Here is a 14,138-nt window from a genome sequence, read left to right on the forward strand (position 1 = left end):
ACTTAAAAAATAATTATCCCATCTATGAAAAATTGCATGGACGGAGATAAAACGTTCCTTTTCACGTATAATTTCAAATTGTGAGTAAACTCCCACTTTTCCCGGATTATTGCGTACATGGAATGAATGGATGGGAATTCTTGAATAGTTGATTAGTTCGGTCTTCATCCATTAATCCATCTAGAAACAGTGGGCTTCTAGGTGCTTTCCTAAGCCCATTGGGCCTGACACGACAGCCCATATGCCCTGTACAGCCCCAATAGCTAACTTGCTTACGTGTATGGAAAGAAATGAAGCACGAGGGCACAACCATGATGCCAAGCCTTGGAATTCAATAAAGCAGTTTGATATTTCTCCGCCACCCCCACCCTATATAAACCTCTACCCATTTCCACATAAACCATCATCACCACCACTACAAAGAGCGTCTTCCTCAAAATGGGCCTCTTTAGCTGACTTGCTTGCGTCTATGGAATGAAGTCAAGCACGAGGGCACAAAGATATATGACGCACGAGGGCACAAAGATATATGACGCCATTCCTTGGAATTCAATAAAGCAGTTTGACATTTCTCCGCCACCCCCACCCTATATAAACCTCTACCCATTTCCACATAAACCACCATCACCACCACTACAAAGAGCGTCTTCCTCAAAATGGGCCTCTTCAAAAGCCTCTCCATTTCCTCCTTCCTTCTCATCACCCTCTTCTTCACCTCCGCCCATGCAGCCATTTTCAATATCCAAAACCGTTGTTCCTACACAGTTTGGGCAGCAGCTGTGCCGGGTGGGGGTAGGCGCCTCGACCCGCGTCAGTCCTGGAGCTTGACTGTGAACCCTGGGACAACTGGAGCCCGTATTTGGGCCCGGACCGGCTGCAGCTTCAATGGGGCTGGGCGTGGGCGTTGTCAGACCGGGGACTGCGGTGGCGTCCTCCAATGCACAGCCTATGGTGCACCCCCCAACACCTTGGCTGAATTCGCACTTAACCAGTTCAACAACCTGGACTTCTTTGATATATCCTTGGTCGATGGGTTTAATGTGCCTATGGCTTTTAACCCTACCTCCAATGGGTGCTCCCGTGGAATACGGTGCACGGCCAACATCGTGGGACAGTGCCCCAATCAGCTCCGAGCTCAGGGTGGCTGCAATAACCCATGCACCGTTTTCAAGACCGATCCGTACTGTTGCAATTCCGGGAGCTGTGGCCCTACAGATTACTCAAGGTATTTCAAGACTAGGTGCCCTGATGCTTACAGCTACCCTAAGGATGATCAAACCAGCACCTTTACATGCCCTGGTGGTACCAACTATGATGTTATCTTCTGCCCATAAAGCCTCTATTAACTATAGTATGCATGTACTCGCTAGTCCAAACTACTAGGGTGCTTTTGAGTCCAAAAGCCTAGAGGAATAAATTTGAATAAATTTGAGCACATGTATGTGTACTACATGCGATCGTGTAACAAAATTTCTAAGCTAGTTGAAGAAATGGATGTTTTTACGAGGGATTTTACCGATATTATTAAGAATGTGTTTTATAGCGATTTTATAAAGTGTTTTTAATTTTTTTTTATATTTGAAAGATAAAAAGTTTTAAATGTTAAAAAAAGTAAAAACATTTTCTAAAATTACTGTCAAATACACTTTAAAAATGGATTTAATAATGATTCTAAAAAGTTTTTATAATTAAATATGAAAATTTTGAAGTATTAAAAAAAACTAAAAATATTTTCTAAAATTATTATCAAATATATTCTAAATAATGTAGGACCTAATAGAGAAACACTTTTGCATAAGAATTTTAAACAAATAAAAAAATAAAAATCATTCCATCAAAATAATTCTAACTTTCTTTTTGTCTAATTGGATTCCAAGTAAGCTCGGTTTTTGTCCGCAAGACCAATTGTTAATTTAGTCTTTAGACCACTAGAATGGAGGTTTCAAGGAAAAAGAAAAAAAAAGGGTTTGACTGTGAGCAGTGCTTTGCTGACTGACCTCACTCCCAAATCAATTTTCCATGTGGTGGAACCGTGGAAGACGCCTTCCTTAATGGGTAGGAGGCTGTTAATGGAGAGTTTGGACTTTGGGGAGAAATTGATTGTTTCCCCACTCACTTTCAATTATATCCATTTACATGGAAATATATAGGAAAAGAAAAAAATTTAAAATTTTTCGTCAAAAGCATCTCCTTCCAATTGTTATATTAAATATTTTATGATTTCAAATCTTTTCTGGTTTAAGTTTTGAATTTACCCTAATGAGTTTGCCTTTTTTTTTTTCTGTCCCTATTTAATATATATAATTATGTAGATTTTCCATTTTGTCTTTCATAGTACATAATTTTGACAATATTTAATGTCTTTTGCTTGGTTCCCTGCATAGCATGTGCGTAGGATTATTTTTGGCTTTTAAATCTGCTTGCAGCCTTCATTGAACCGAAGTGGATAGGAAGGGCTTGACTTATTCGTATACTCAGAGGGCACTCAACTCACTAGCAATGCCCCACCAAAGTCGCGTGCATTGAATTGTAAAATCGATTGACTTTTTACTTTTACCTCTTAAACAAAAGGACACCTTCTCACTCCTTCCAAATTTTTGAAAAAGATATATATATATATCTAAAAACTGAATTTAATTAGATTATTTATTAGAAAGGTAGGGTGATCATTCATAACACTTCTCAATACTCATATATGTACTGTTTTTACTAAATGAATGAAAAGAAGTATGATGATTAATTAATTAATCATGAATATTAAGATTAAGAAGACAAATCAATATATATAAAAAAATAATCAAATCAAAATAATGCACAAAATAAATGACAAGAAAATTTTACAAAATAATTTATTAAACAAATTTAAAATATATATATTTCAAAAAATTATTCTTTTAAGAATTTCGAAAAAAAATTATTAAAAACAATTTCGAATAAATAATTTCAATTTATTTTTTATTTTTAAAAAGTTTCAATTTATTTCCAACAAATGATTTGATTTAATTTTATTTATATTCAATTTATATATTTTTTTTAAATAATTACACTTATTTTATCAAAAGATTTTTTTTAAAAAAAAGGAAAATTCAATTCCACAATAAAAATGATTTTTACTTGCTTTTATTAGAAAAAAAAAAAGAATTTTTACAACTTTATTTTCAAAAATAATTTAATTTTATTTTATTTACAAAGAATTAATTTCTTTACAATAAAATATTTTCAATCCAATTTTATCAAGAAAATTATTTTTACAACTTCAATTTGCAAAAAAAACTTTCATTTTATTTTTATTAAAATATTATTCAAGACATTTATTTATGAAAATTATTTTTAATGTCATTCTAATTAAGGAAAGATAACTTATTTAAATTTTTTGGATAATTTTATTAAAAAAAACCTTTTGGACAATTTCATTTAAAAATCAATTTTTTTGAACAATTTTAATTAAACAAAATAAATTTTAGACAATTATTAAAAACAATTTTTTAAAATTTTAATTAAAAACAATTTTAGAATTCCTTTAAAAACATTTTTTGAATTTTTTTATTAAGCAAACTTTCTTTTATTTAAAAGAATCATTTTAGAAATATTATTTTATTAAAAAATATTTATTAAATGGTTCCTCTTATTTAAACAAAAATTTTGGTTTGTTGTGAATATTTAAACAAAATTTTTGGGTTTGAATCAATACAAATAAAACCAAATAAAAGTGAAAATAAAATGTATATCCAACAAGCCTACAACTCTTTTTTCTTCATGAAATTCAACCTTTCATGTGTCTCGAATCCATACTTAGACAGAATACCAATGAGAGTAGTGGAATGGGCCATGAAAAACAAAAATTAGTCCAAAAGTAAGTATTTGGAAATATGCAAAATCCAAAATAAATATTCAAACCCAAATTCTATAAGCCCAATAGGAAAATTCAAATTGGTCCAATGAATTTCACCAATGAAAATAAATCAAATTAACAAGTATAACCCAACAAAAATATCTCATTTGCTATAAGCATTAGTTCAAAATTTTCAAATTAATAACCAAAATCTAATATCCATCAACAAGCCACAAATCAAAATAATCTCAATTAAGCCTAAGCCCAATTTAATACGCAAACTCAAATTCATAATCAAAATCAAACTCAATTTAATATACATACCTAAATAATATCTAAAATATATCACAATATTATCTCATACCCGAATTAAATAATTCATGAGCAAAACCTATATCAAATGTCAATCAATCCAATAAATTTTACCAATAATAAAATAGCTTAAATTTCATATTAATTAATAAACTCAGAACGTGATAAATCAAAATAAATTGAATCAAACATAAATTCAATATCTTATAATTTAAGCCTAATTGAATATTCAAATCCAAAATCCAATAATCACCAAATCCAAATACAACATAAACTAACAAACCCGAATTTATATGAATACAAATCAAAATATAAGGTCCAAAATGATCCAGATTATCTAAGCTTACAAATAATGTCTAAATGCACACATGAAAATAATAAAAATTAGCCCAAACCAATAATCTCAATAATCAAGAACAAATTATTGTAGTGATTAAACAGAAATAATAAAAATATAAGGATATAAACTTACCCATGAAGAACCCATTATAGTAATTAAACATAAATAACAAAAATAAAAGAAAATAAATTTGCCCAAATTTGAAGTATATTGTTGAAGGGTTGATATAGGCTAATGAAAATAAAAATAAAAATAAAATGAAAGAAGATAGAGAGGGAAAGAAAGAGAAAATGGTGAGATGAAAGATAGGTGGAAAGGGAGAACGAAAGAGGAAAGGGGGTCGCCGGCCGGCAGCAGATCACCGATGGAGACGGACCAACTGTGTTGTCGATAGTGAGGGTTGAGTGAGTGTGGTGAGGGAAAAATGAAGAAGAAAAATGAAGAGAAGAAAAAAAAAAAAAAGAAAGGTGGGGCATGTTCTCTGGAAGTGGGCCAAGAGGGGAGAAAAAGCGGGGAAAAAAAGAAGATGAAAGAAAATGAAAGAAAAGAGAGGAAAATGGAAATGGAAGAGAGGAGAGCGGGGGATATGGGGTCTCTGACGTGGGAGTGGGCAGGAGAGAGAGAGTTGAGGGAGTGGGTGGAGTAGGTGAGAGAAAAAGAAAGAAAAGAAAATAAAAGAGGGAGGGAAGGAAGGAAATGAGAAAAAAAGAAGAAGTAAAATAAAATTAGATAAAATAATAAAAAATTAAAAATTAACATTTAAAATATATAAATAGGTTAAAAAAATTCAAACTAAGATTTAAAAAATATAAATGGACCAAAAAATTTAAATTTCGATTTAAAAGGTATATATGAATAAAAAAAAAATCAAATGTAATCCATTTGAAATATAATAATAAAATTAAACATAAAATTAATGTAAAAAAAAAATAGAAGAAATTTTAAGATTACAAAAAGTATAGGGCATGGTACAAATTTATTTTTATTATTTAAATAAAAAAAGATTATCTTAAAACATTACTTTATTTTTTAAAATAAGAAATAATTTTTAAGAATTTATTCTTGAAATGAGGAGAGTGTTTAGAATATTTTTTTCACTTACTTTCTAAAAAAATATTATAAAAATTAAATTAATAAATATGCAGAATAATTAAAAGTAAAATGTTATATACAAAAGTTATTTTAAAAAATATATTAACAAAAATCAAATTTCGAAACGGACTTCTTCTATTAAAAAAATATTAAAAATGGTTTGAAGCATATATTCAAAAGTCGTCTTTTGAGAGTAGATTTCAAAAATATTTCCAAATAGATTTTAACATATCATTTCAAAGTGATTCTAATTAAAATATTTTGATTTATACTTTTTTATTCAAAATATTTTGATCAACTTTTAAATATAAAACCAATTCAAAAATATCCTCAACACATATTATTTAATCATAAAAATTCTCATAATTTTTTTATTCTTCAAATACTTTCCAACAAATAGTCAAAGTCACATGCAAACTCTTCCAACAAATTTCAAATGCAAGCCACATACATATGCAACACTCCTTAACATGATTCGTAAGAATAATTTCTCAGTGACACAAATTTCAATTTCTACTAAATATCTATATCAAAATAAATAGAAAAAAAAATTCAAGATATCCAAAGATGATCACACCTATTTCAGTTCATTGTTCTTCCATTCAATTTATATCCACAAGTAATAAATGAAAACTAAAACTGAAAATAAATCAAAGAATATAATAAAAATAAATAAATAAATAATGATATCAGAATTTACGTAGAAAACTTTCAAAAAGATTAATAAAACACGAACTTACCATCAATAAAAAATTCCACTATAAAAAATAAATAATGTGTACAACGATTTACCTAACTCAAATCTTTTAATCTTTCGTAGACTTAACCAACACTTTCTCACTTCAATAGCATATCCTCATCTTTCATAATATACTTGGCCTTTTCATTATACTTGGCCTTTTCATTATACTTGATCTTAACCTCTTCTTAAAGCTTGTTTAAGAAGAAAAATGGGTTTTTTACCCAAACCCAAATAGATCAAAAATTGAGAGAATGAATGAATAAATAGATTAACCTTTTTTTTTTCTCAAGAAAATTTATTGAAAGCGACTTTAAAATCAATAAGAAAATGAGATTTTCTTGACCACCAAACACCGTAAATTTGGTAAGAAAAAAAAGTACAAGGGCAAAATAACTATATATATATATATATATATATATATATATTATTTTGTTAGAAAAAAAATTTGATATAAAAAGTAGTTTTAGTGCTACAAATATATCTATATATATATATATATATACTCTTAATTGATATCTTCTTCAAAATGGTCCCCATACTGTGTTCTAGCCACGACAGATAATACGATTGAGATTAATGAGACGGCACTTAGATAATTCTTGTGTACGTGGAATGAATGGATGGGAATTCTTGAATACTTAAATACTTGACTTGTTCAATGTTGTGGGCTTCAAGGTGCTTTCCTTAGCCCATTGGGCCCTGCCATCTACCCTGTGCAGCCCCATTAGCTGACTTGCTTGCGTCTATGGAATGAAGTCATACACGAGGGCACAAAGATATATGACGCCATTCCTTGGAATTTAATAAAAGCTGTTTCCCATTTCTCCGCCGCCCCCACCCTATATAAACCCCTACCCATTTTTCCAAAGGTTGAATTCAATTTAAATAACAAATCCATCTTTATAAAGTGAAAAATAAATTTGTTTTTTCAAAAATCAAGTTTAATATTAAAATAAAACAGATAAGAGATTAAAAACAAAAGTTACAAAACGGACAAGAGAGAAGAATGGAATGTGGTAAAAAAAAAACACATTTTGTATTTATTTTTAAATAACAATTTTAGTAATGATTTTATAAGGTGTTTTTAATATTTAAAAAAAAATTAAAAATACTTGTTAAAATAATTGTGAAACGCATTGTTAGACTTTTTAGACCATACAGGTTTCAGGGAAAAAACAATAAAAAATAAAATAAAGAAGATTTGATTGTGAGCAAAGCTTTCAATTTTCCATGTAGTGGAAGAAGCCTTCTATATGGGTATTTTATTTTGTCCTCATAACATGATATTTATCATATTTGGTATTTGCATAGTATATATACAAAATTCTTTTTGATTTTTCTACTCTTTGCACTTCTTAGTGGTCTTTCTATTACTTTTATACATAATAAAAGTCAATAACTAAATGTAGAGATTTTTTGCGGGCCCAAAAATCACACGGTTAGTTCATGGAGTTGCTTTCGGAGAGGCCTGAACCACCCACCAAAGTTGAGCTTATCTCTTCGCTTTTACATCTTAAATGACACTAGAAAAAGGTATATGGCATAGTAGAAAACTATTTTTAATTTTTTTTTTATTATTTAAATAATTTTTTTTTACCTGAAAACTTTTATTATTATTTTAAATAAGAAATTGTTTTTTAATTATTTATTCTAAAAATGAGAAGAAAGTGTTAAGAATATTTTTTTCACTTATTTTCTGAGAATCATTTAAAAAATTTAATTATATAAATATTGAGAAGAGTTGAAAATAAAACATTACATATAATTTTTAAAAATATAAAAATTTTATTAAAAATATTTCAAGTTTCTAAACATGCTTCTAGTAAAAAAAAAAATTAAAAATTGTTTGAAACATATTTTCAAAAATTAATTTTGGACAACAGTTTTAAAAAATATTTCCAAATAGACCATGAAATATCATTTCAAAATGATTTTAATTAAAGTTGTGCAGAGTATTTTAACAATGATATGGACCTTATCTGGAAAATATTTTAAATAAAAAATATATGTTTATTTAAATTTGCGCCATTGTATTTGCTTACAAGTTTATTTATTGTCATGTTTCAGAAAAAAATATCAGCTTCAGTTGAAAAGTTTTGAAAGATACTTCGTAGTGGACCCACATGGATCACGAATCCATCTAAAACCCAACATTTACGGGCTTTCCATGACATTGGGCCCAGTCACGTGTCTTTTAAGTGGAAAGTAAACTTTGGATTTTCTCTTCTCTGGACTGGGTTGCTTCTCAGTATCTTAAACGATAAATGATGATATTATCGAAAATAGTCCCAGTCTCAGAATAATTGAAGTGGCCAATCATATTGGAATAATTCAACAGGCTGTCTCATTGAATTTTGAAATAAATTTTTCCAACAACATCCACCGACGTTTTTCTCATTCAGCATTCGGTATTTATGAATTTACATAAAAGTTAGGCAGATTTCTGAAATTATAAAAAATAAAAATAAAAATGACAATGACGTGGGGCCTCGTCTCTGCAAAATATTTTAAATAAAATTATTTATTTTCTAAAAACAAACCTTTTTCATTTGAAAAAAAAAATTATTGGCTTTTGATGATAAGGTTTGTGGAAGAAAAAGGCCATCCCGCATTGACTCTTTCTTTCATGCCTACGAGTCACAACGAAGTCGACCACAAAGATGATGCCATCATTTGGAATTTTTACAAGGCTTTATGCACGCGGTTTTTCCACACTCACACCAACCCAAGCCCTCCTTCACACTATACAAACCCTTTCTTCAAATTGATAAATGATAGTTTTTTTCATTCATACTTTCATTTGTTCATATACAGAGTATATATAGAGGGTAATCATCATTCTAAGAATGAGAAAGAATAATACAAGGAAAGAATGATATAAGGAAATAACAACTAATATCCTAATATCTCAACTTTCCTAATATTTCAATATTCCTAGTATCTCAATATTCATAATATCTCAATATTCATAATATCTCAACATTCCTAATATCTAAACATTCCTAATATCTCAATACTAAATGATATAAGGAAAGAATGATATAAGGAAAGCATTCCTAATATCTCAACACTCCCCCTCAAGTTGGTGCATAGATGTCACACATACCCAACTTGTCTAAAAATTTTGAGAACACTTGACTTGAGACAGCTTTGGTAAGGATATCGGCCAATTGATCTTCTGATCGAATCTTAGGCAATTCCACAATCTTATCATCCAACTTTTCCTTAATGAAGAATCTATCCACCTCGACATGCTTTGTATGATCATGTTGTACTGGATTATGAGTAATGTCACATGCGGCTTTATTGTCACAAAACAATCGGATTGGTTGCCTAGATAGGTAACTTAAATCCTGTAAGAGGAGTCTTACCCATAATGCCTCACAAAGTCCTAGAGTCATATCTCTAAATTCCGCTTCTGCACTTGAATGAGCGACGACATTCTGCTTCTTACTTTTCCATGTCACAAGATTACCACGTACAAAGGTAAAGTAACCAGATGTAGATCGCCTATCATCCACTGCACCGGCCCAATCAGCATCAGTATATACTTCTATACTCTGATGATCAACATTTTTAGTGAACAAAATTCCCTTCCCAGGAGCATTCTTCAAATACCTCAAAATATGCATGACTGCATTCATATGTTGCTCTCCAGGATTATGCATGTAGTGACTCACTACACTCAATGCATAAGCAAGATCTGGTCTTGTATGAGCTAAGTACATTAATCTCCCCACAAGTCTCTGGTATCTTCCTTTATTGGTTGATACTTGATTAGGCTCAACACACAATTTCAGACCTTCTTCTATTGGTGTATTAACAGGTTGACATCCCGACATTCCAGTCTCCTGTAAAAGATCTAAGGCATACTTTCTTTGAGACAAAAAAATTCCTTCACTTGATCGAGAAACTTCAATCCTAAGAAAGTATTTCAGAGGACCTAGATCTTTCATTTCGAATTCTTTAGATAGATAATTTTGCAGAGCTTTTCTTTCTTCAGGATCATTTCCTGTAACTACCATGTCATCCACATATACGATGAGTGTCGTAATCTTACCATGTTGCTTTTTTAGGAATAAAGTGTGATCTGAATTACTTTGACGATAGCCAAAAGCTCTCATTAACTTTGTGAACCTTCCAAACCATGCTCTCGGGGATTGCTTCAACCCATACAATGACTTCTTCAATTTGCACACCTTCTGACATTGCTTTTCTAACACCATGCATCCTGGTGGAAGATCCATATATACTTCTTTAGATAACTCGCCATGAAGAAAAGCATTTTTCACATCGAATTGTTGTAATGGCCAATCTAGGTTTGCAGCTAAAGACAATAATACTCGAATTGTGTTGATCTTAGTTACAGGTGCAAATGTCTCTGTGTAGTCAATTCCATAAGTTTGAGTGTACCCTTTTGCTACCAGTCTTGCTTTAAATCGTTCAATACTACCATCTGCCTTGTACTTCGCAGTATAGATCCAACGACACCCAACTGGCTTCTTTCCTGGTGGACATTCTACGAGTTCCCATGTTTCATTCTTCTGCAATGATTTCATCTCTTCATTCATGACTGCTTTCCACCTTGGATCAGCTAAGGCTTCTTGCACACTGTTAGGAATAGATACAGTAGATAATTGATTTACAAATGACTTATTTGATTCAGACAAACGATGGGTAGACACATAGTTGCTCATGAGATATTTGACTTTATTAGGCAATTCAGGTTCATATGTGGGTTTAGGAATACCTCTATTATGACGATGTGGTAACCGTTTCATGAATGGATCAGGTTCCAAATTAAGAACACCCTCAACAGACGACGATTGGTTTGGTATTTCAGTGAAGATAACTTCGGACCCAAATGTGCAACTAGTGCCATGATTATCCTGAAAGAGTCCTTCGTAGAAACTGGAGAGAAGGTCTCTTTGAAGTCAATTCCTTCTTTTTGAGTAAAGCCTTTAGCTACAAGACGTGCTTTATATCTTTCTACATTACCATTTGAATCCCGCTTGGTTTTAAATATCCATTTACAACCAATGGGCTTCGTGCCAACTGGTAATGGGACAAGTTCCCAAACTTTATTGTCTTGCATAGATTTGTACTCTTCATTCATGGCTTCAATCCATTTCTGAGAGTTGGAACTTTTCATGGCTTGCTGGAAGTTGATTGGATCATCTTCCATCATTCCACTTTCTACCCCACGTTCCTAGAGATATACGATATAATCGTCCGAAATTACATTTCTCCTCTCTCTAGTGGATCTCCTTAATAGCATATTTTCTTGAGGTTGTTGAGTTTGTTCTTCAAGAGCAATGTCCTCATTTGCAATTAAGGGTTGAACAATATTGTCTATTGGTTAAGGATCCAAATTTACTTCTTGATCGATGATAGGTAGTGAAACCTGTACATTATCAAAAGCAATAGTAGATCCCTCTTCCTCCTCAAAGACAATATTCCTAGCCTGATTTCTCCCCCCAAACTCAACATCCTCAAAAAATGTTGCAGTTCTCGTCTCAAAAATTGACCTAAAAGCAGGATCATAAAATTTAAAACCCCTTGATCGCTCTGCATAGCCAATAAAGTAGTTGCTAACTGTTTTAGAGTCCAATTTCTTTTCATGAGGCTTATAAGGTCTCGCTTCAGCTGGACATCCCCAAATATGGAAATGCTTTAAACTGGGCTTTCGACCCGTCCAAAGCTCATAAGGCATTTTAGCAGCCGCTTTAGTTGGCACCCGATTTAGGATATAAGCTGCCGTTTTAAGTGCTTCACCCCAGAGTTTTTCGGGTAAAGTAGAATGACTAATCATACTCCTTACCATGTCCTTAAGAGTTCGGTTTCGTCTTTCTGCTACACCATTCATGCTAGGTGATCCTGGCATGGTGTATTAAGGGACGATCCCACATTCCTCTAGGTATTTAGCAAATGGTCCTGGACGTTGTTCACCTGATCCGTCATATCTACCATAGTATTCACCACCACGGTTAGATCTGACGCTCTTTATTCTTTTGTTGAGTTGTAACTCAACTTCTGCTTTAAATGTTTTGAACACGTCCAATGATTGTGATTTCTCATGTATAAGAAATAGGTAGCCATATCTTGAATAGTCGTCTATGAATGTTATAAAGTACTGTTGACCATTCCAAGATATCGTAGGGTATGGTCCACAGATATCTGTATGAATTAATTCTAAGACGTTTGTAGCTCTATTGGCACCTAATTTCTTTGTTTTGGTCTGTTTTCCTTTAATACACTCAACACAAATATCAAAATCTGAAAAGTTAAGTGAATCCAAAATCCCATCGGACACAAGTCGCTCAACTCTAGATTTAGAGATATGACCTAGGCGTTTGTGCCATAATGAGGCCGAATTATCTTTATTCAATTTACGTTTTGTACCTCGTGATTCCACATGCAAGGTTTCATTATAGGACGGAACAGTTTCCAACAAATATAGATTATCATAAACATTAAGTAAACCGGTTCCTACAACATTTGAAATAATAGATAATGTAAATCTATTGTTTCCAAATGAACAACAATAACCTGATTTGTCCAAAACAGAAACTGAAATTAAATTCCGTCTGAAAGACGGTACAACAAAAGTATCTATTGAATCCAAAAAATAACCAGATTTCAATAATAATCTAAAGTGCCCTATTGTCTCTACTTCTATCGACTGACCGTCTCCGACATAGATGCATCTTTCAGCATCACTTGGTTTTCGGTAACTCAGGCAACCCTGCATAGAAACACAAATATGAATAGTAGCACCAGAATCTAACCACCATGTGTTTCTAGATACTGAAGCTAAATTAACTTCAGAACATACCAAAGTAAGAAATATACCTTTCTTAACACGCCAAGTAGCATACTTGGTACATTCCTTCTTAGTATGTCCAGGCTTATTACAGAAGAAACATGTTACCTCAACTTTCTGTTTCTTTTGTTCTGGACCATTAGAAGCAACAACCTTATTATTCTTATTCTTTCGTTTGCCCTTATCCTTGGAAGTGCTAGCCAGAAGAGCACTTTCGGTCTTGTCTTGCTTCAATCTCTCTTCCTCTTGCACACAGAATGAAATGAGCTCATTAAGAGTCCATTTATCCTTTTGATAGTTATAACTGACCTTGAATTAATTAAATTGTGCAGGAAGAGAGATGAGAACCAAATGCACGAGTAAATCATCAGATAACTCGAGTTTCAAAGCCTTAAGTTTTGAAGCAAGATGAGACATCCCCATGATGTACTCCCGAACATTACCCTTGCCTTTATACTTCATTGAAATCAAGCTTGCTAAAAGCGTGCTCGTTTCAGCCTTATCGTTTTTGGCAAAACGTTTCTGAATTTCCGCAAGGAAGTCACTGGCATTAGTAACCTCATCGGTTACCGCACCCCTGAAAGCTTCTGGAATGCCGCGCTTCATGATCATAAGACTTAGCCTATTTGAACGTTCCCACTTACCCCAATAAACCTCATGCTCTTGAGTACTTTCCTCATTGAGTTCATCGGGTTTGGGCATTCTCAAGGCTAAGTCTATATCCATGCAGCCTAAGAGAATCATCATATTCTCTTTCTAGTCCTTAAAATTAGTCTCATTTAACATAGGGACATTATTGATGTTGGCAGATATAGAAGTAGTTGATATAAAAGTTGAATCGAAAACAAAATAAAATAAATCAAATAAACCATCATGCTCACATAAAATAAGCAATTAAACACATAATCTTTAAATTTAAAAGCAAATTATGACATTTCAAGATACCTAGCACAACATTAATATCAAGTCTTTGGACAGTAATATTAACTATAAGTGG

General features: G+C 31.9%; 1 protein-coding gene across 1 annotated transcript; it reads left to right on the top strand.

Moving 5' to 3' along the window:
* The first annotated feature begins 411 nt into the window (after nt 1-411).
* LOC100249610 (thaumatin-like protein) lies at nt 412-1,524 on the top strand. Its single transcript, XM_002283028.5, has one exon. It carries the CDS (start codon nt 657-659, stop codon nt 1,332-1,334), a length of 678 nt encoding a protein of 225 aa, XP_002283064.1. The 5' UTR covers nt 412-656; the 3' UTR covers nt 1,335-1,524.
* The last annotated feature ends 12,614 nt before the right edge of the window (nt 1,525-14,138 follow it).

This window comes from Vitis vinifera, chromosome 2 (genome assembly GCF_030704535.1).
Source record: "Vitis vinifera cultivar Pinot Noir 40024 chromosome 2, ASM3070453v1".
Taxonomy (NCBI): Eukaryota; Viridiplantae; Streptophyta; class Magnoliopsida; order Vitales; family Vitaceae; genus Vitis; species Vitis vinifera.